Here is a 24278-nt window from a genome sequence, read left to right as displayed (position 1 = left end):
CAGTTTGTTATCAGTTCACACAGTTGAGCAAGGTCCTCCAACCCCCCCCCCCCCCCCCAGTTTGATAGCGCTCACTCGCCCCAGTTAGCCCCGACCCTTAAAACACTGCAGATCTGCCTAGTTTTCTTAAAATGTTAGCTTACACAGCATCCATAGTGGAAATAAAATTACATGGCAGGAGAGCTCGACGCATGCCGGGTTGCATAAGTATTTACATGCACATCTCAGGTGCCCAACCCAGACCATGCCCACACCCTGCCCCTTTTTGAACACTTTTGAGATATGCGTACTGCAGCATTTATGCACATAACTGGGTACGTTATAAAATATGATTGCATACGGGCCTGACTTATTCGCACATCCCCTGATTTGATGTGCGTGTCGGGATTTTAAAATTCACTAAGTCAACTTGACTAAATGCAGTTTAAGGACTTCTCCTCCAGGAACTTGTCCAAACCTTTTTAGGACCAGCTAAGCTAACTGCTTTAACCACATCCTCTGGCAATGAATTCCAGAACTCATCTCTTCGTGCTCTTGGTTTTCTCTTAATTTCTCCTCTCCCTTCATATTCCTTTTCTTTTGAAGCTTATTTGCTGGTCTCATTTCTTTATAATTTATTTTTACTCTAAGAGTATATCTCTTTCACCAGCTGTCTCTCCAGAGCTAATGAGAAAGAGAGATACACCTGGAGGAATGCTTGTATATTATGTATTGTACAGTTCTATTGTATTGTAATCATTTTCATGTATACTTTTATATTTGTCTATTTTGTTGCCTTTTGTAAGCTACATGAGCTTCTAGGAGGAAAGCAAAATATAAATACAAAGAGTAAAATAGTAGATATTACCATTTTATTTTATGTAATTTATAAACTGGTTAATATTTTTGTATCTATGAAATGCTTATTTAATTCTGCATTGTTTTATCTAACATGGTTTGCATCATTATCATTAAATGCTCTGGGTAAAGGGCAGGGTATAAATGTTAAGACAAATACAAATAGTTGTTGGCCAAACCAAAGAAAACCATTAATGTTCTTATTTGCATGGATTTACATTTCAATCATGAGAAAATAGTTGACTTTAAAGATTTTGAAAGCGCCACCTATTTGGTCACTGGCCCTGTCATAAATCTTGGTGCATCCATGGTGCTGCTGTGGTGTGTGCCTTGTAAAATTCTTATGCGGGCTTAGTGATAACGCACAAATTGTGAACATAAAACAAAATTGCTGAAGAATGGTAGAAGGCTTTTAAAAACATCAGTAAAGCCATAAAATGATACTGGAATATAGGAATTTAGCTATATCAGGACCAAAAAAATAAATAAAGGAAGACTTAGGAATGGTGCCAACAGAATAAGTAGTAAAAGCCAAATTGATATTGGCAGCAATCAAGCATGTGTCTCACTTTTAACTGTGCTACAACATCTAAAAATAATAGACAGCAATATCAAAAGGAATGAAAAAAGTGTGGTGGTATTAATAATTTCACGGATGATATTTTAATTCAGTATCCGAATTTGTGATCTGTGTGACAAAGGATTGCTGTGTTTGATTTTCAAAAGCTACATTTTATTTATCGGTTGCAGATACTATACTTTGCTTTTATTTTGTTTGGTTTTTTTTCCTAAGTAGCTGCAAGTGGAAATCGGTAGCTGTATTTTACTGAGAGAAAAAAAAAAAACATTTTCCTTGAGGCTTATTGTCTGTTTTAGATGATCATCTTGAAATTATTTTGATCTACAAAGATGGCAATTCTATGAAACTACAACTTGCGCTCCAGAGGGTTCTTTTTTAACACCTCTCTATAATCTGCCCAGCCTGCTGAGTAGCATTGACATCAGTAGTACATCAATTTCAGAAAGTGGATTATTTTTACTAGACAGCTATTGTGACATATTGGGTCAGTCATAAATGAAAGATATTCATGCAAGCATGCAATACTTGTAATGAAGTCTCACTCTGACCTTCTGTATGATTGATTCTGTAATTTAGTTTTCTCAGGCAGTGCCTGAAATGAAATGAAATCATGTTGAACAAGTTTTGAATACCCACAGTGCACCAGGAGAAGAAAAATCTGCAGCCCCAGAGGCTTGAGAGAGAACAGCTGAACGATTTATCTCCATGCTATTATAGCCTTTGCCAGCATTCAACATTTCTTTCTTTTTTTTTTTTTCTTATTTGGCTTAAGTACTTAATTCTGCAGGTAGCTGTAAATGGGAAAATAAAATACTGTTCAGATTTAAAATGACAGGACAGGAGTATGTGCAAGGGACTGATAAAATATCTTGAATAGAACTGACCTTTCATGTTGCTGAAAGTTACTGGGGGATTCATCCTCATAATTACCATATAGATTATTTTTATTTCTTTCCTGCAATGAAACATTTCGGAGAGCAGTAGTGCTGATTGAAGGAAAATTGAACTTGTTAACATTCTTTTCAGCTTAGCCTGTTGTACATAACAGAAGGTTAGCTTTGATGAATTTTTGAAATTCACTTTCTGATTCCTTAGAAAAAGACTGTAGAATAATTGTCTTTCAGCTTGATTTTATTTTTCATCTTTGCTACCTTATAAATTATTTTTTAAAACAGCCTTTTTATATTTTATTTAGTTCTTGTACATTATACTGAATATCTGGATTGCATGCCATTAAATATTGTATTTATTTTATTTTAAATATTACCCACGCCCTCCAAGCCTCTGGGTTGGGGTTCAACATTGTAATAAACACTACTTTGGAGTCCCACTAAACCAGAAAAAATGCTTTCAGATGCATTTTAAATTGGTTAAATGCGTAAATTTCGGGGTTTACCCATGTGACCAGGCCTCGCGCGCGCATTTTACAATGGGCTCGCCACGTGTGTAAACCCTGGTACATGGCAAAGGAGTGGGGCGGGGTCTGGGGGCCTGGGCCGGATCAGTGCCATACGACGCTGACCCAGGGAAGCACACACCGGCAGAAGGCCGGTGAACGGCGATCACTTCTGCTCCGGAGGAGCAGGAAGTACTAAAATAAAAAATTTGGGGATTGTTAGGTAAGGTTTAGAAGGCGAGGAAGAGGGAGAAACGTTAGGGGTGTAGAACTGGGGGAGGCCCGATTGCGTCACCACACACATATTTAGCAAAAATTCCCCCCCCCGCACATTCTGCACGGCCATTGGATTTTATAACATGCGCGCGTGTTATAAAGTCTGTGCGTCCATATGCGCGCACCGGGAACCACACATTGCTTTTAAAATTAACCCATATTGAATATGACTACCTTTCATTAATTGATTTCCAAATTAAAAGCAGGCAATTAGAAAAAGAAAACGCAGATACTGTAGGTCATAAATACAGTAGCGGTGAGAACCTGTTTTAATTGGAGACATTGGTCAACTGTGTCACTCATAATCAAAAAGCTCTTGAAACACAATTGTAAATGAAATATTGGATTTATTGAATGGCAGTTATCTAAAGACATTACAGATATATGCCCTGTCTGCAGTGGTTGAAGTTAATGTAATTTTGGTTTATTCATGCCTTCATACAGGACAAATCCATAATTAGCGTGTCATGCTTGGTCTGACTTTCATATACAACATTAATCATCAATGCAATGTCAACACAAAGCAATAAATACATTAATATCAAACTTCTACTACAGTCGCACCCTCCCGCCACTCTCACTTGGTAACTGGGCAGGCTACATAACATCACATCCAAATAACTCACCCTCTTAACCCACATATTCATAAAAATAAACATAGTCCCAGAATATATAGCCCATATTCTTCAATACGACAGAATAACTAATACATCTTAATGCATTTCCCACATATAAACTCACCCCTGAAACAGTAGGTAATTTCAGTTGTTAATGTCCTATTAGCAAACAAGTGATTTCTAATTTTAAATCTGTAACTATGTACAGTAAGTTTTCTTTCTATTAAAAATGTTTGACTTGAATCGGTTTGAGATAGACATAAAATATTTATGTATAGAATGTCTCTACCTACCAGTAAACTCATTTTCTGTATTTACATTCTTATTTGACGGGGGAGAGGAAGAATATTAAGGTCATCAGATGCAAAGATCATTAGTACTCGCTTATTTTTCTGGGGGGGTGTGTGTGCGTATACATTGGCTATCGAAAATTGCCTTGAACCTTTTTCACATTCTATTGTGTCTGTGCATCAGACTTGCATGTGTTTATAGGAGTTTATTTCCACTCATCAACACACCATAGTCCTCACCTTTTGGGGCCAAAATTGTTTTATTTAGGGGCAAAGCATATAATTATCTCAAAAATAATATTGAAATCCAACAAGTGAATAAATCTCCCCCCCCCCCCCCCCCCGAGTCAATTGCTAGCAGAAACACCTTTGACAGCAATTACAGCTGTGAGACTTTTGGATTCAGACTCCACCAACTTTTACACACCTAGATTTGGCAATATTAGACCATTCCATTCTTCTTTGCAAATTGTTCAAGCTTTGTCAGGTTCCTTGGGCCAGCAGTCTTCAAGTCATGCCACAGATTTTTGATTTGGTTGAGGTTGGGGTTCTGATGGTGCCACTCCATCTACCTGTTTTTTGTTCCTTAACCACTCCAGTGTAGATTTGGCTGTGTGCTTCAGATCATTGTCATGCTGAAAGGTGAACTTTTGTCCTAGTTTCAGCTTTCTGTCAGAGGGCAGCAGGTTTTCTTGAAAGACCATTCTGCCCTTTTTTTTTTTTTTTTTTTCCCCTTTCATTGGCCCTTCAGTCCTAATAAGTACTCCAGTCCCCTGACAATGAGAAACATCTCCTTAATATGATTCCATCAGCATGACTCACAGGAGGGATGGTGTTTTCCGGGTGATGTGCTGTTTTGGGTTTTTGCCAAGTATAACACTTTGAATTCAGGCCTAAAAGTTCTCTAGTTTCATCAGTCAACTAAATTTTTGCCACATGGCTTCACTATCCCCAAGTGTTTGTTTCCATACTTCAAATAGGGTGGCAAGAAAGCCCGTTTCTATCATACAAGTCAAATTTGTGACGTGCTTGGAATATTGTTGTCAAATGCATACCTTGACTTGTCTTGGCCATGGAAACCTGTAGATCTTTCATAGTTGCCATTGGTCTTTTAGTTGCCTCCCTGATCAGTTGTCTTGCTCAGTCATCCAGTTTGGAGGGACAGCTTGATCTAGGCAGGGTCATGGTGGTGATGTGCACCTCCCACTTCTTAATATTTGACTTAAATATGTTGAGGGCTTCCAAAATAGACTGTGCTCAGAGGGATATTTAAGGACTTTGCAATTCTTTTATTCTCATCCCCAGATCTGTACCGATCCATAATTTAGTCCCGGAGTTGTTGTTTTTTGACAGCTCGTAATTTGGTCTTTGTTTTGTAATGCACTGCCTCATGTGAATCAGTGCAGTTTAACACAGGTGGGACCAGTTTGCTTGGTGTGTGCTTTTGAAAGAGATTAGTTACACCAGACCTTTGACTATGTAGGATTGCTACAAAAGTTCAGAGCTGATAGGGGAGGCAACAATTATCTAACAAAGTTATTTGATTTTCTGAGGAATCCAGAATAGATTTTCTGAGGAATCCAGAATAGATTTATTATTTGGCAGTTGGGGTATAGGATGTATGCATGTATCTTGCACCAGTTGATCCACACAGTCTACCTCTTGCTACAGACCTCCCATCCAAAAATTGCAGTAAAAAAAAAAAAGTTTAATATCTGCAACTTGATTAAGGTGTAAAAGTATACGTTCATGTTTGATGATGTGAATACTCGCTTTATAAAATATGCATGTTATTCCAAATCCTGCCCCAGAACACATTTAAAATACCATCTTTGCACATGCATACTTTTTTAGCACAGCAGCAACAATACTTGCATATTCTTTCCCTTCTGAAAATTCACTTAAAGGCGATTATTAAAAGCCCTATGCATGCCAAAGCTGGAAATAGCGCGGACGTTGGGCCGATGCGCACTGTGCAGATTTTAAAAATCATGCAAGTATCTCCTGGTACACGCACAAAAACATTTTAACAAAAAAGAGGAGGGGAATGGGCATGGTCTGGGCAGGGCATGGGCGTTCCTAGATTTACCAATGAAATTTGCGTGTAAGTATTTACTTGCATAAGCACGTGCCAGGGTCCCCTACCGTGTAACTTTACTTCTGCTATGGATGCTATCTTCCAAGGATACCTGCAAAGCAGGGATGTTAGAATATCTCAACAGAGGGGTTTTGATTAAGACTGAAGTAGCCAAGATGAACGTAAATAAAAAGCATGCTAATGTGAATGATTCTAAACTGCTAATAAGCAGGTTGTGAATATAAATACAAAGAGAAATGTAAGTAAATTTAAAAAAAAAATCACTTAATTGTCTGTGAATGTCACATTGTATGTGAATGTTAGAAGTCTGAAAAGTAAGAATATATAGCATTATATGAGGATACAGACAGGATATCAGATATGGTAGAAGGAACATAGCCAATAGAACACTGATACTTGGGTATAAATTATAGTAACAAGACAGGTAGATCAAAGCAGTGGAGGTGTAGCACTATATGAAAATGATGGTATAGAGTCAAGTAGGATAAAAGCCCTGCAAGAAACAAAATATACTGTGGATTCCTTATGGATAGAAATTCCATGTGTCATAAGTGAGTATAGTAGTGAATGTATACTACCATCCACCTGGCCAAAATGGAGAAACAGATTATGAAATGCTAGCTGAAATTAGAATGGGATATAAAATAGACAGCAAAATAATAATTAAAAATTTTAATTACCACATTACTGACTGGGTAATTGTCTCATAGGCATGCTAAAGAGGTTAAGTTTCTAGATGCCAGTTGGTCCCAATAGGAATGAGAGGGAGAACTACTTTAGATTCTCTCTTTTTTTTTTTTTTTTTTACTGATTTTTAGTATTAGTTTTTATTTGATTTGTTTTTATGTCTGTCCATACTATGTTCTTTGTATTTTTTATTTTGCTTTTATGAATGAATTATTCTAAACCACCTAGAAATGATGATGGGCGGTTAAGAACATTTTAAAATAAATTCATGAACTGGTGCAAATGTGGGGCCACTATCAGAAGCAATTACAATGTAAAAGCAAAATGATATAAATCACTGGAGGCAGGACATAAAGTAAAACTACTTCAGTAGCACATAACTTTAAATTGGGTGACAGAATATGGAAATTAGAAAAAAAAAACCTAAAAGGAGCATTTGTAATGGTTAAGTTTGCATGAGATATGGACATTGTTCAAAAATAACTTAATAGATGACAACTATCACACTCCAAATTACGCATGTAGTACAAATTGTAATGTCCTCTTTTAAATGACCATCATACTGGGCATTATCGTAAGTGTAAAACACTCGCTCAACTCTGCTGTTCTTTATAATCGGTCATTTGTTCAGTGATTATTTTATCCTTAATGCTAGTGTACCCCAAATCATAATCTTCCTTGATGATAATTTTCCATATATGAAAATCACTCTAGTTTGAAAATGTTTTTGCTCAGTATTGATGAACAGTATCAGTCTTTAGCAAATCTTGTTCATACATTTTAACTTGTGCCAAATCACTTAGCTACTTGAAGACGTGCTTATTCCATAAGAGAAAGTGGTTACAGTGGTCTTCACCCGATCCACTAAAAGATGTCGCCAATCAAAATGCCCGACATGATCTGTGTTTTGGAGAGTCTTCCTTCGTCTTGGGGCAAACATGTACCTATAAATGTACCACAACCCAAAATCATATCATATTGTAATTTCCAACTTGTATACACATTTTAAAAGTAGAACGGAGGCAGAACTTACTGCAACATGTCAACCTTTTTGGCTCGTCTGCATCGGTTTCCAGTCACATCTACCGGAACCAGTTGCTACTGATTTTATTTAAAGCCCTCTTAACTGTCAATCAAACAGACGTTGTGTGTACACCAAAATGTCCCAAATCATATGATTGAATACCACTCAATAGCCAGATTTCATTCTTGGGGATGTACATGTTTAGCCTATAAATCTATTCTTCTTATAAATGTAATAAAGATTGAGGGTCTTCCCCCCACCCCCTCTCGCATTGGTTGTTATCTTATCGATTACGTACCACTTGAGATCCTGAAAATTATGACAATAATGAAGCGATCGATCTGCATGTAACTGATTGAGAACTGGAGCTGTTTGTCAACAGCTAAATTGCAAGCTCCCATAATGGCCCATTGCTTTCGGTATTCTCATAACTTTCAAGTTCCGGTAGATGAGACTGAAAACCAATGCAGACGAGCCAAGAAGGTCAACATGTTGCAGTAAGCTCTGCCTCTGTTCTACTTTAAAAATGTGTATACAGGTTGGATATTACAATGATATGATTTTGGGTTGTGATACATTTATAGGTACATGGTTTTTCCCCATGACAAAGGAAGACTCTCCAAAACATGGACCGTGTCAGGCATTTTGATTGGTGGCATCTTTTAGTGGATCGGTGAAGACCACTGTAACCACTTTCTCTTATGGAATAAGTATGTTTTCAAGCAGCTAAGTGATTTGGCACTCAAGGTAAAAAGTATGAACAAGATTTGCTAAAGACTGATACTGTTTATCGATACTGAGCAAAAACATTTTCGAAGTAGAGTGATTTTCATACACAAAAAATTATCAAGGAAAATTGTGATTTCGGGTACACTAGTATTAAGGATAAAATAATCACTGAACAAATGACTAATGATTTTAAAGAACGGCAGAGTTGAGCGAGTGTTTACACTTATGATGATGCCCAGTATGATGGTCATTTAAAAGAGGACATTACAATTTGTACTACATGCATAATTTTGGGTGAGATAGTTACCTATTAAGTTGTTTTATTGATTGACTACCACCCATTGATTAACTATAGTGACACCCATATTTTTAAATAGCATTGTTCAAAAATTCCATTTTAGAAGTTCAGATAAAATATATTTCATGCATTAAAAAAGGTTTAAAGCAGAGCAAACAATTGTAGTCATGGTTTAATGGTGAGGTGAAAAAAGAAGTTAAAGCCAAAAGCAAATCTTGCAAAAAAAAAAAAATGGATAGCATTCCCAAATGAAAAAATGCAAACGCACAAGTACTGGCAAGCTAGATGTCAAACAGTAGTAAAGCTAGGTCAAAAATGAATTTGAGAAGATTGCCATAGAGGGAAAAAGTAATTATTACAATTTTTTCAAGTATATTCAAAGCAAAAAGCCTATGAGGGAGTCAGTTGGGCCGTTATATGGCTGAGGGGTAAAACAGTTGCTCAGGGAGGACAAGGGAATAGCAGAAAAACTAAATGAATTATTTGCTTTGGTCTTTAGGAGGATGTTGGGAACATGCCCATACCGGAAACTTTCTTTGGTGATAATTCTGATCAACTAAATCAGATATCTGTGATGATAGAAAATATAATGGATCAAACTGACAAACTAAAGAGTTACAAATCATTAGGACCAGATGTTATCCACCACAGAGTAATGAAACATGAAATTGCAAACCTATAACTAAAATCATTTAAAACTATGGATGCAGTAATACTGGCTTAGATTTTTTAGCTTTACTACTGTTTGTTATTGTTAGCATTAATATGTACTTGTTTTATTATATTTTATTATGTATTACTAGTTAGTTGTGGTGTCCATTACCCACTGGGAGTACATTGTTCATTCCACATGATAAAGTCTAAATAATAAACATGCCTGAAGAATGGTGGATGGCCAATATAACACTGATTTATTAAAAAGGACTCCAAGGTGATTTGGGAAACTATAAATCATTGAGCCTTACATTGGTACCAAACAAAATGGTAGAAGCTATTCTTTAAAATAAATAAATAAATTACTGGCCATATAGATAAACAAGGCTTAATGGGGATAACTGCATATCTGGCTATAAGTTTAGCTGGATAAGAGGCTCATTATGCCGGATAACTTGTGAGCTTGTGACCCGAATCCCGAAAACTGAGTTTTCCCGAAATTTGAGAGAAAAATTTGTTTTCGGGTTAGAGCGGGGAGGAGGGGAGCATTTATTTAAAAAAAAAACAAAAAAAAAAACCCCATACCCAATCCAACCCTTCAGATGTACTTAATTACAACCCCCCATCCCGATCCTCCCCCCCCCCCCCAAGACTTACTAAAAGCCCTGGTAGTCCAGCGGGGGTCCCAGGAGCGATCTTCCACTCTTGGACTGTTGGGCCTGCCAGGAATCAAAATGGTGCCAGTGGCCCTTTGCCCTTACCATGTGACAGGGGCTACCGGTGCCATTGGTTGGCCCATCACATGGTAGGAGCATGTGACAGGGGCCGACCAATGGCAACAGTTGCCCCTGTCACATGGTAAGGGCAAAGCGCCTCCAGCACCCTTTTGAATCCTGGCACCCAATGGCCCGAGAGGGAGAGATCACTCCCAGGACCCCGCTGGACCACCAGGGCTTTTAGTAAGTATTCGGGGGGATCGGCATAGGGGAGGGGGGGTTGTAATTTAAGTAAATTTGAAGGGTTGGGGCAGTTTGTTTTTTTTTGCTCTGTTTCCAAAAGCAAAATGGAAAAGGTTTCCAGGCTCAGGGAGTGGACTGAAATTGTCCACAATGAAAACGAACCAAAAAAAAATTTGTGCACATCCCTAGTAAATGGCTTTTGAATATCTACCCCATAAAGTATAAAAAAAAAAACCCAAACAGACTCAATTGGAAACTACAATAAGCCAGACTCTGTATGCAGTGCAACAATGGAATAACGGAAACATCACCATCAAGAAAACAAAACAGTGATAGTAAAAGCATACTCATAAATTTAATACATTTTTCAAAACAGCTAACAAAAAGAATATTCAGTAATTTCCCAAATACCAATAAAATATTTTAAAACAGCAAACACATCAAGTAACATCCAATAATTAAAACAAATAAGGATTTTAAAAATCCCCCTGCTCTGCATACCTGGGAACTTTTGATTTCCAATCATCTTGAGAATGTGAATGTGCAGGCAGCAGCAGCAGTCTCCTCCTTGGTTCCATGTAGCATCTCTCACACACAAGCTCTCTCTTTCTCCCATATGTATTCATATATACACATGCGCTATCTCTCCCTAAAACATGCAGGCAGCACCATCTCCTGCTTGGGCCCTTGCAACGTCACATACATACACACATACATACACATATACATACACACATACATACATACACACACATACACACACACATACACATACACACACATATACACCCCTATACAGAAGCCTCCTATCTTTCACTGCATGGACCTTATCTGGTGGACCCTCTCTTCTAGTGCATGGCCTGGGCCCAACACAGCAGTCTTCAGTCACGCAGTTTGGGGGCCCAACGTGGCAGCCTTGAGTCTCGCAGCCCAGGCCTGATGCGGCAGCGAGCCTGGCCAGGATTGACCAAAACAAAATAAATACAGAGCCGCTGAGACTCGGGGCACTGTGCTTTAGACTTTGGGCATGGGCCCCATGTGGTCAGGGCTAACGACGCCCCTGACCTTGATAGTGGTATCCAAATACCTCATGGTTTAAATAATGTAAAAGCAGCAAGCATTTCAAGTGGGAGAGAATCCTAGAACAAGTAAGGGGCTCCAAGGTATATACTGAAGAGCAAGTATTTATTCACAGAAGTGATGATGAATGTGAATCTTCCAGGTGGTGGTGGTGGTGCAAAACTGGTATCTGAATTCAAGAAATCATGGAGTTAGCACTGAAGATCCTTAGTTGTAAGGAAATGATGATAAAGCCTGAAGTCAGGTGGACTCTGCAATATTGCAGCAGGAATGGAAAATGGGCAGACTAATTGGGTTTTACAGTCTTTCTCTGCAATCGTGTTCTATTTGTTATGCGTATTTGTTGACTATTTGTATGGCATCCCATGCAATCTACACATTTTTTAATACAGTTTCTATTCTTAAACCTCTTATTTTCTGACTTTCAAGACTCACATTTATCTCAGAGCTGAACAAGAAATGAATCAATGAGCCAGAGGACAGACGAATTAAGAAGCAAAAATAACATTTCTGACTAAATCGATAGGAGAAAAATCACGATGGTTGGCCAGCTAGCTTGCTCTGGTGTTACAAAAAGAATACCTGAACGGGGAGAAAAGCAAGTGAGGGAAAATGAACACTTTTTTGACCTACAAAAGTCTTTACCAGAAAATAAATAATATTATAACACCCAAATTCCTATTAAATCACTTTGCAGCAAGGAAATAGTTATTATACAAATAAATTACAAATTTAAAATACAATAAAAGTCAAGGTGACTGTCTTTGATAAGTTATAATTGTCAACTGTGGAAAATAGAAGAATGAAAATCAGGATCTTTTTTGCTTTGATAACTGACTACGAAACTAGATGTATGATAACAGCCTCAGGGGCAAGAACTCTGTTTAATTGGAATTCTATGAAAACATTAAAAAAACAATAATAGGGCTAAAAGCTAAAAAACTGGTCAATTTTTCTTTATTTTCTCTAGACCATTTGCCTGGTGATAGCTATCTAAATATATTTGTTTATTCTATATAAGCTCATCTCAGTTGTTATATTTTGATGGCCTACTGTGGATTGTGCACTTATTTACAATAGTGAATTTTTTATTGTAAATTTTAGAAAATGTTTCTTTATTAAATGTTTGGGTTATTTTCTGTGCCTTTTAAATGTGTTCAATCGAATACTTTAATTCTTGACATTTATATATTTGTTCGATTGGCTTGTTTAGAACCAAGCGTATTTTGTTGTTTATATATTGTTTGATTGGCCTGTTGAATCACATGGGCGCTTTATAACCACTATTTACTTTCTCTTTTCAACTCAGATTAAGTTTTAACGGCACTTGTTGACTGATCGTATATATTAAAATTCTCTGCTCTGATTGGTGCTTTTTCCCACATGATATATTTTGGCACCTTTCAGCTTTTTAAAATGTCCCTGGTAGCATCACTGAAACAATACTAAAAGTCTGCTTTGACAGCCTGGGTTTGTTTGGCTATATATAACTCTGATCAGCTTTTTTTCAATTTGTGACTTTTTCCAATGGTTTTGTTGCCTCATTGGATGGCTTTCCTATACATTTATGATTTTTATTATGCTTTTTTTGTGCCCTGGGACTGACTGACTTTATTGAACTTTGGGAATGAATGAACACTTAATTTGTTCTGAAAACAGGACGACATCTTCATACGTTTACCATATTTTTTTGCTGTAACTGGTAAGTTTGACATCCATGTTCAGAAAATCTTTTCCCTGAAAGTAAATTACTTTGTACACAGTAAGGGCAGACTTCCAGTAGCTCTGTTGGCCCTGGAAAAGACTGGATTCATTTTAGGAAGAGTTCCCCGTTTTGTGGCAGATTTTTCAAGATTCTGTGGCGGATGACGTGACAAATTCATTAAATTTTGCATAGTTTCACACACAACTATGCAAAAATGTTATATTTTATTGATAACCTTTTATATTTGTTTTTAAACAATATTTATATATACAAAATGTATGAAGTAGCAAAAATCAACAGTTTATCAAGGTAAGACCTAAAAGTGTAATGTCAGTTTTGTTTTTAATTGGCAGAGTTTAACCATCCATTTTATATTTTCTTGAGAAAGTTCTTGTCATCTTTCCAAGTGTGTGAGCTGCTTATGCCAAACATGTTCTCAGTATCAGCAATTTGGCATGCCTTTAATTACATAAAAATTACACATATATTGTACACATGGTAAGAGATACAAAAAGGGTTTGAACTAATCCAAGTTAAAACTTGTCGGCAGTAGTGCCACTCATCAAGGCTTCTATGAATTGAAATTAATGCCTCTTGACCAGCTGTAAAACACTATCACCTTCAGTCTTCCAAAACACATCCAAGTCTTTGAAAATGGTGTATGATTGCCCAGATATACAGGTGCCAAGAACCTTGCATGAAGAAATTCTTCTATAGGAACATCACTCCATCCAGAAATTATATCATAAGCATCTTTGGATCTTTGAACTGAGGCTACAAAGAGATATGAAACTGTTTAGAAAGGCACTAAAAACGTGGCTTTTTAATCAAGCATTTGATATAGAATTGAGCAAATTATTTTATTTTAATTAATTTTTAATCAATTTATTGTAAGTGATTTTATTTATGAGCTAATTAATTTTTTGTTTTATTTTAAGACCAAATTGTATTTTAATTTGTATAATTTGATTTAAGTATCATGTTTGTTCTTTTTTAAATTTTTACAAATGTAAATCGTTGTGAAGGATGAAAAACTATACATCGGTATATAAAACCGAATAAATAAGTGAGGAATCAAACATTCTGACTGCTGTCCCTCTCCATTCTTTCTTCACTTCAGGATAGGAGGAAGGGGGGGAGGGAACAAAGGAAGAAGTTTCCCTACAGGCTGTGAGGGGAAGGGCTGAACCAAGAGCAGAAAGAGAGAGCTGAGATTGAAGGAAGGCAAAGTCCTTGAAGTTTTGTTCAAAGGATTAAATTAAGAGGTGTTAAAGCTTTCAGGAATGTTTATTCTGTGGCAGATATAAAATATGCACCATCAAGCTAATTATGCAGTTTCTCGCCCAATCCCAGGAAGGTAGGGACACTGATTGCTTATAAGACCACTGAAGAAAGGGCCAAATTGGTCTTATAAACTAACGTAGGATATCATCTTTAGATACATTTTACTCAACGATATAAAAATTCACTACCCTCAAAGAATCTTTCATATATATGTGTGTGTATTCATGTATTTTTGTGCATGTATATATGTGTATATATATATATATATATATATATATATATATATATATATATATATATATACTAGAGATGTACATTCGTTTTTCCCGAATTAAGCAATTTCAATGAAATTGCCTAATTCGGTATGGTTCGGGAGAACCAAAAAACGAATAAAATTTTTCAAAAATTTCAGAAAAATTCATTTTTCGGGTTAGCGTGAAAAAACGAACCACGGAAAAAACAAAATTCTCGCAGGGGGGCCCTGAAATGCAGCCCAACACGATATCAAAACCCAAAACACATCTCTATTAAATACAGTATATATGTTGAATAGATTGGATGAATACTCATGCAGTCAAAATTAAAACAATCATTTTTACAATTATGTATGTCAGATATTCTTAATGTAGCATAGACTTGGAAGGTTTGACCAACTACCAAAATATATAATGAATCATGTTCCTTAATTCTTTCCATAGTACCAATGTGATTACTGCATGTCCAAAATAATTAGTACATATCCAAAAGCCGTAGCTCATATCTCTTTGATCCAAGTAAGAACTTTGACAGTGGTATCCACAATTACTTGTAGTTCTAATGGAGATCCAGTTTTAAATTTTGAACTTTAAATGTGGTACCCAGAATAATATGTGGTAATAGGGATGAATTCCACTTTAAATACTTCAAACGTGAGCTATTTATGATATGGATTCTGAGGTATGAAAACTGCTCGTTCCTCAACAAAGACCTCTGTTTCACCGGTAGCTGTATTTCATTAGGAGGAAGATTAAATCAGCTTGGATAACAGGTCATCAGGTCTGAAAACCAATATATTCACAAAATATGTATGTGTATCAGAATATGACATAATTTAATAAATGTTCACATGTATTAGTTTACTCACATAGGGGTTGATTTTAAAAGATGCACACGGTGCGTGCGGTTGCTGATGTGCACACATGGACGCGGCATAAAATACGTTTCCCCGCATGCACATGGGCGTTGGATTTTACATTCCGCGCCATTTGTGCGGGTGGGTCGGGACTCACACAGCGATGCAAGTAGGTCTTCCCCAGTTCCCTCCTGGCATACCATGGCCCCAGAATTCCATGACCGAATGGGAGGCTTTGCTATGATTGACAGCTGTTTCTAGCTCCAGCTCCCAGCCCCAATGATGGTACAGGGCAGCCTCACTTTGATTTTGCACACAGTTTTCCCAGTTATACCCCTAGAAGAGAGGCTAGACAGGGGAGATCCGATACAGACATTTAAATATCTGGACAGGTTAATGCACAGGAAGCCAAGCTTTTTCAATGGAAAGGAAGCTGTAGAACTAGGCGTCACAATATGAAACTCCCTGGGGACAGATTCAGGAACTAGGTGCTGTGGTTTCTTTTATTGCATATGCTTAAGTAAACGTAAGATGACATTTGGGATATTTTTCAGTAAAGAATGTTACTGGGATGTCTGATATTGGTTCCTGAAAAAATCATTCTGAATTTCTTTGCAGAGAATTTTGTTGCTTGATACCTGTTTCGACTGAAAGGTAGATTAATTGTGACATAGGTTCCATGAGGACAAATAATACTTTAATAAACCAGGTGTAGTAGATTTATACCTTACAGATATTCCTGCTCTTCAATAATACATACAGGGGCCAATAATCAGTAAGAATGTACAGTGTTTTTTTGTTTTATCATTTTGCTTTCAGTGCTCACTGATATTGAATTAGTGCGCACTAATGCGTGATAGTACATACCGTACTCAGAACTAGGTGCACACTAAAAACAAAATGGAACAAAACTAAATCAGAAGTTGGAGAAAAAAAGAAATGAAAAAACAAAACAGTTTATTTTGGCTGCACCCGCCCAGTATTCATACATTTTTCTATGGGTAAACACAGTCTGATTATTGCTGTGAGGAGATTTCATTTTGAAATCCCTGCACCTAGTTTTCGGCGCCTAGTTTGCTGGCGCAATTTTCATTTGAAAAATAAATTTAAAATCCTATGGATGTTGCAGGGCCAGCAGCCAGATTCAAAATTGCCCCCTCCATTTTATTCTCATTAACTCTGAATATAGGGTCTGATTTTACAAAGCATTTACATGCTTAAAGTTTACATGCTTTAACGGTGTGTGTAGGCTTTTGAAAATTGCTGTTCTACATCCCTTTGAATTGTCCATAGGTTATACATTTGTAAGTGCACTTTACACGGGTAAATAGCTTTTAAAATTTGATCTGATAGCATTTTACATTTACACAATTAACGTCTTTCAAAATTACCTCCATAGGTTTTAACCTATAAATTTGGAAAAATGCTTGATCTAACGCCACTTTTTATCATTGATATGTAACCTCCATGGTAAATTTGTAAAACATTATTCCATGTGACTAGTATTATCAGTAAATTGGACCCCCTGAATACTAAAATGAAAACTGCTCAGTCAGCTTGGAAGATACTGAGGGGGCAATAATCAGAATTGTACTTATGTAAAATCTTGTTTTGATGAATGGGCCCCCACCTCAGTGAGGGTAAAAGTATACGTGTGGGGAACGTGCTGTGAGTTGCAAAGCATGCAGGGAGATTGTATATTCAGATTTCTGCAGGAACAGCACCTGCTCCCATGCAGGTGAAAAGTTTTTGGCTACTTTATACCTGCGTTTTGCACACCTGACTTTTATTCCTGAAAAGAATATTATCTTGTAGTTCCTCGGCAAGATCAGCATTCCCCTCCTCAATTTAACACCCAAAAAGACTGATGTTGTAACTCAGAGTAGTTCCCAGGGGTTACCTGCCTCTTTACGCAAGATTGCTATGGATGCAAATAAACTCCATGAACTTGCATTGAGAAGTTTTGCTGAAAAACAAAACTCATTAAGAGTGTAGTTATTTTGTGTGAAGACAACTTTGCACACTGGCTTTCACTCTATTCCAAATTTAATGTGCTGCTTTGCATGATATTACATTGCAATAGCTCATTAATTAGAATTTTAGTAAACATTTGTTGCATGTGAAAGTTTATTACTTGGAAGGGGATATTTTGTGAGAGGTTGTTTTTTTTTCCAAAAGGGGCAAATGCTAAAAAAAAAAACCCCAAAAAAAACAAGCCATGCAAAATCATGAAATTTTTATGTATTTTGCGCATTGCAGGCCATTTTGTTTTTTTTCTCTTGTTTGCCCCTTTTATGAAAATAATTTTGCAGCGCAATTACAAGTGATCTCAGCCAATCTGCTTTTATAAAACCAATTTGCATCTTAAATATACAGCAAAGAGTGAAAAGGAAGGAAACCTGAATCCTGCATCCTGATCCTGATCCTGAATCCTGATGTTGATCAAAAGATTTAAGTAAAATCAGAGGCCAAACAGAAATAAGAAATTTGCATGAGAGCAGCTGAAATAAAACTATTTTCTTCAGATTCTAGTGCTTCAGTGCTCTGTCCCATGGAAGTCCCTTAAAAAGAGAAGACAATTATGTTCATGCTTTCCAAGCTAGAAGAAAAGCTAGTTGTTCCTGAAGCACCTAGATGTTCCTAGCAAGTGGTATTCACAACATTTTCATCCAAAGGATAGGATTAATATAGAGAAAGTGATATATTTTTTTAAAAAAAAGGAATTGCAATTACTGCAAGATGCCACTGTCTGAAACACCAAATTAGAACAACTGTATAGTTAGGTAGTAAATAATTTTAAAGAAAAGCACCTTGAGTGAGACGTGCTCCAAAGCTGACGGCTTTCCACCTTCCACTTCTGTAATCCATGTTTGGAAAAGTGTTATCACAGGTACGAGCAGGACTGTGTAATCCAGTATCTAATAGAAAACAGTGGCTATATCTTCAGAAGAGACGAGATATCCTATAGGGCGGAAATGGAATCGTTTTATGATACAGATTGTGCTGTTTTACTGCTGCTAGGTAACCGAATCATTTTATGGTTCATGTTTGTATCTCCAGCACAGTGATATTCAAACTATGGCTTAGAAGCCACATGCGATGCATTTTGAATAGAAAAATAAGGTGTACAATATACAGAACAGAGATTTTACTGACATGAGTGTAACCCTTTGAAACTCGGCTGACTGCTACGGTGGTTTCCTGAATGTAACCCCACAGGTCTCTTTTGGGTGTGTATATAGGACTGCAAGTATTGTACAGTGTGCTGAATTATGTTAAGTTTTAAAGGTAAAAAAAAAAAAAAAATCTTTGCTAAATTTATACAGTGGTACTCCTGATAATCTGAGGCATTTTATGGATTCAGCAGAGGTGGTTAAGCTCCAGTAAAGCCAATGGAACCACAGTATATTGCTGTAGCAGCACCATCAAATTCATGGGTCAAAATGTGGATTACTAGACACACAGGCTGCCCCTCCACTAGCAGCAATGTTATATGACCACATATTTTAATAGCTAATGTTATTTATTTCCTTTCTTTTAGGATCACAGGACAGCACAAATTTCACAGTATTGCCAAGATCAATCGTTGGTTATGAGATCTATTGTCCATATGACTGATGCTGCTCGTACAGGAATAATGCCTCCCAGTCAGCTAACCACAATAAACCAATCTCAGCTGAGCGTACAGCTGGGGCTAAACTTAGGGGGTGCCAGCCTGCCCCACACGTCCCCTTCACCTCCTGCAAGCAAGTCGGCAACTCCTTCTCCATCTAGCTCAGTAAATGAAGAGGATGCAGATGATGCCAACAGAGTAAGTGACAACAGTTCCCCGTTTTTTAACTGGAGAAAGCTCTGAGGTGGCTCACGTTTGCATGGATGGAATGTAGTGCTGTATGAAATATTGCAAATCTTATAGTTATTCTATGATTAAAGTTTAACCTGGTTGCTTTACAATTTATTTTCTGCTTTGAGTCTACCCATGCCTTATTTAACTGTCCATTCACCTGTAATTAGTTTTGCCTTTTAAAGATATTTAGATGCTATACACGTTAAAACTGAATTAAAAGAACACGGCTCTATCTCTGTACTGTGCAATTTTTTAAAAAGTTTACAAGGTAATAAACATTCTCTTAGGAAAGCAGGAGGGTAAGTCCTCACACATGGGTGGCATCATCAGATGGAGCCCAGCACGGAAAGCTTATGTCAAAGTTTCTAGAAATTTGACTGGGTACACTGAGCATGCCCAGTACCACGTGTCCATGCGGAGTCCCTTTTCAAATGGTTACTGAGCTCATGTTCTTTGTTTAAAAAAAAAAAAAAAGTATTTGGAAAAATTTTCACTGATCATTTTCAGATTTTTCCCACGTGTAGGTCCCTCTCTGTTCCCCTGTATGTTAGTCATGTTTTTCAGCATTCAGTAACTTTTCTTTTGCTTCCATTCCCCTGTGGCGGCGGTGCCTCTGTGCTCGCCGAGGTCAATCGCTCGCCACCTCCGTTGTTGTTGTTTTTGCCCCTTCAAATCATCATCATCATGGCCTCAACAGGTTTTTCAGTGCCCAAGGACTGTCCATTACGAACCCACCAGATGTGTGCATTCTCTCCTGGGGGCATCACCCAACGTCCGGAGGTACTGCTTGTGTGACAAGATGACCGCAAAGGGATGTTGCAGGCTACGGTTCTTTGCGAATCGGTGGCCCAATATAACCTCGAACCAGTGGGTTCTGTCCATCGTACATCAAGAGTATTGATTAAATCTATTGGGTGTCCCCCATATTCTCCTCCGTGCCCATTTTCAGGGCTGCTAGTGCATCAGAAGGTACTGTTAAGGGAACTCTCTTCCCTCTTTAACAGCCAGAGTGGTCGAACCTGTCCCACCAAGGTAAGGATTCTACTCCCGGTACTTCCTGATACCAAAGAGAACAGGGGGTCTCCGTCCCATCCTAGACCTGAGGGCCTTGAACAAGTTTCTAAAAAGAGAAAAGTTCAGGATGGTTTTCCTGGGCACCTTGATTCCCCACCTGCAAAAAGGAGACTGCTATGTTCCCTGGATTTTAAAGGATGCATACACCCACATTGAGATTTTCCCAAGTCACAGGAAGTGGGAAAACAGCACTTCCAGTACAGAGTGTTGCCATTCAGGCTAGCATCGGCGCCACATGCCTTTTCAAAATGCCTGGCCATGGTGAGGGAGCACCTCCGCAGACTGGGAGTGCATGTTTTCCCCTATCTGGATGATTGGCTGGTCAAAAGCTCCTCTCGGGCGGGTGCAAGATTGGTCCTTGCACTTGACCATCTGGGTGTTGGAGTTACTATGGTTCATCATAAACTACCCAAAGTCCCATCTCAGCCCGTCACCTCAATTGAACTTCATAGGAACCCTGCTAGACACGGCTCAGGCAAAAGCTTTTCTGCTGCACCCCAGAGCGATTACTTTGGCGTCCATAGCGGAAGTTATTCAGTAGAGTCAGCAGGTATCAGCTCGGCACATGTTGAGGCTGTTGAGCCACATGGCCGCAACTGTCCATGTTACTGCCTTGGCACATTTACACATGGGCAGAGCCCAATGGACCTTGAGGTTAGATTGGGGCCAGGCCACCCAGGACCTCCAGGCCCACATTCACATCACTCCATCTCTCTGGGACTCCTTGGCTTGGTGGTGGGTTCTCTTGAAATTGGAGCAGGGAATATCTTTCCAAACTCCCCCTACCCTAATTGTCCTTACTATGGATGCGTCCACCCTTGGCTGGGGTGCTCATGTAAACAGGCTCCGCACTCAGGGTATGTGGTCCGCCCAGGTAGCACCATGTCAAATAAAGTTCCTGGAGCTCCGGGCGATCGGTTACACTCTATAGGCTTTCAGAGATCAGCTATCCAATAATAATATTAATGTGGTATGCCAACAAGTAGAGAGGCACAGGGTCATATCTCCTGTGTCAGGAAGCAATCCAGATCTGGTCCTGGGCTCTGTCCCATGGGGTTGTATTCCAGGCCATATATCTGGCTGGAACAGAGAATGTGATAGTGGTTGCCGGACCAGGGGATGGCAAATTGGCTCTTCTACCTCTGGGGAAATTCAGACGTGGACTTGTTTGCATCCCCCTGCAACAGGAAGGTGACTCAGTTCTGCTCCCTGTATCTTGTATGTCAGCGAATCAGCCTCAGAAGCCTTTGCTTGCCATTGGGGCAGAGGTCTTTCTGTATGTCTATGCTCCACTTCCTCAAGTAACGAAGACTCCAGAAGCTTCGAGAGGACAGAGGGACTATGATCCTCATAGCCCCTCATTGGCTGAGACAGGTCTGGTTTCCACTCCTCCAGGAGTTGTCCTTCCGGGAACCGATCAGTCTGGGCACTTCCCCAGAAATCACACAGGATCAGGGCAGGCTGCAGCATCCCAACCTCCAGACCCTGTCACTCACAGCCTGGATGGTGAAAGGCTGATGATGCAGCCGCTGGATCTTTCCGAAAATATGTCTCGGGTCCTTGTAGCTTCTCAAAAGCCTTCCACTAGAAAGTCCTACGGACTGAAGTGGAGAAGGTTTTCCGTGTGGTGTGAGCAGAAGGCTCTAGATCCTTTCCCCCTGCCCCACACAAAAACGTCTTGACTACCTTCTACACCTATCAGAGTCTGGCTTAAGAAACCAACTCCATAAGAGTTCATCTAAGTGCAATTGGAGTATACCTCTAAGGTGTAGATGGTACGCCCATCTCTGTACAGCCAATAGTTGGCTGTACAGCGATGGGCGTACCATGGGGGCCTGCTTCAGTTGAAGCCTCCCCTGTGGCCCCCCGTTGTGTCTTGGGACCTCAATGTGGTGCTAGCTCAGCTGATGAAAACTCCTTTTAAGACTTTGCGCACCTGTGATCTGAAGTACCTGACCCGGAAGGTTATATTTTTGGTGGTGATCGCTTCAGCGCGCAGGGTCAGTCCGCTGAAGTGATTGCCACCAAGTTTTATCATGATAGGGTGGTCTTGTGCACACATCCTAAGTTCATACCTAAGGTGGTGAAGGATTTCCATCTATCTAGTCAATTGTCATGCCAACATTCTTTCCCAGGCCTTATTCGCACCAAGGCGAATGAGCACTGCACATTTTGGATTGCAAGAGAGCCTTACCCTTCTACCTGGAGTGGACAAAAGCCCATAGACAGTCCCCAGCTTTTCATTTCTTTTGACAAAAATAGATTGGGAGTTGCTGTTGCCAAACAGACACTATTGAATTGACTGGCAGATTGCATCATCTTCTGTTATGCTTAGGCAGGACTTCATCTTGGGAGTCATGTCAAGACTCATTCTGTCAGAGCCATTGCAATGTCTGTAGCCCACTTGTGAGCAGTTCCCGTGGAGTTCTTTCCACACATTCACATCACACTATTGTCTGGATAGGGATGGCCAACGTGATAGTGGTTTGGCCAGTCTGTTGTCCGGAATCTCTTTGAGGTGTAGAACCCAACTCTCCCTGCCTAGGGCCCATTGTTTGGGTTCAGGCTATCTTCCCTTCTGTTTCCAACAGCACTGCTGATGTTGTGCACTTGGTTGGTGCTTGTTGGTCCCATTTGTGTTGGGGAGCAGCCTGTAGCTAGGGATTCACCCATGTGTGAGGACTACTATCCTGCTTGACCTAGGAGAAATCAGTTGCTTACCTGTAACAAGTGTTCTTCTAGGACAGCAGGATGTTAGTCCTCAAACCCGCCTGCCACCCCGCGGAGTTGGGTTTCTCCTGTTTATTATTTTATTTTTATCATAATTCTATATTAAGAGACTGAAGAGGGATCCCACATGGACATGTGGTATAGGGAATACCGGGCATGCTCAGTGTACCTAGTCAAAGTTCTAGAAACTTTGTCATAAGTTTTCCGTGCCAGGCTCCATCCGATGTCACCTATGTGCGAGGAGTAACATCTTGCTGTCCTAGGAGAACACCTGTTACAGGTAAGCAACTCTGCTATACTTGCATTTTTCTGCCGTCATTTTTTTTTTCAATTCTGTAAGCTGCTGTATTGTAGTTCTTCTAAAATTCTGGGAAAAGGTATGTTCAGAACAGTTTCACAAATTACCTCCAATGAAAGAATGTCATTGGCTCAAGAAAGGTGTAAGAGATTTCATTTGTGATATCAAAGCCAATATGGATCAGTTAAATGTGATAAATTTCTGAAAATTCATGATTTTCTAGCTTATATGACTACTCGCAGAAAGTTCAGGGGACTTTCAGGCAAGCCGTTTAAAGAATTTTAAAATAACTATTTTACGTATGCAGGTTAATTGTGACCATTTGTTATAGTATGTGAACTTGGAAAATACTGCAAAATGGGTATTCTTTTTAAGCATTTTAATAAAGTGATTTATTTGTATGCTAAGGATGATATAGAGAGTAAATTTCAAAGAGATGTCTGGGGATAAAATATTTTATGCACAGAAATGGTCTTTTACAAAATTGCCTGCCCAATATTCAGGTTTGTGTGCAAGTTTGCCCAGGCTCAGTAGAGGTGTTACTGGGAGAGGAGTTTGGACTTATGTGCATGCTTCTGGATTTTAAAAAGTCTGCATATAAGTTTTCATGGAAAATTTATGTGGATGTAATAGCAGTGAAACTTGTATGGATAGATTTAGTGAAATGATTTTCAGAGTTCATTTATGCACGTAATTCTGCTTTA

The 24278-nt window shown here is 38.8% G+C and overlaps 1 protein-coding gene across 4 annotated transcripts in view; it reads left to right on the top strand.

Moving 5' to 3' along the window:
- Nucleotides 1-24278, top strand: part of TOX3 (TOX high mobility group box family member 3) — a 286153-nt gene that overhangs the window by 247873 nt on the left and 14002 nt on the right. For all 4 annotated transcript variants that reach the window (XM_029608537.1, XM_029608536.1, XM_029608538.1 and 1 more), the window contains one exon: nt 19167-19436. In XM_029608537.1, the coding sequence (XP_029464397.1) occupies nt 19167-19436 (270 nt within the window). The remainder of the gene's footprint in view (nt 1-19166; nt 19437-24278) is intronic.

This window comes from Rhinatrema bivittatum, chromosome 7 (assembly GCF_901001135.1).
Source record: "Rhinatrema bivittatum chromosome 7, aRhiBiv1.1, whole genome shotgun sequence".
Taxonomy (NCBI): domain Eukaryota; kingdom Metazoa; phylum Chordata; class Amphibia; order Gymnophiona; family Rhinatrematidae; genus Rhinatrema; species Rhinatrema bivittatum.
Note: the sequence above shows the minus strand (reverse complement) of the source record. Positions and strands in the feature narration are given on the sequence as shown.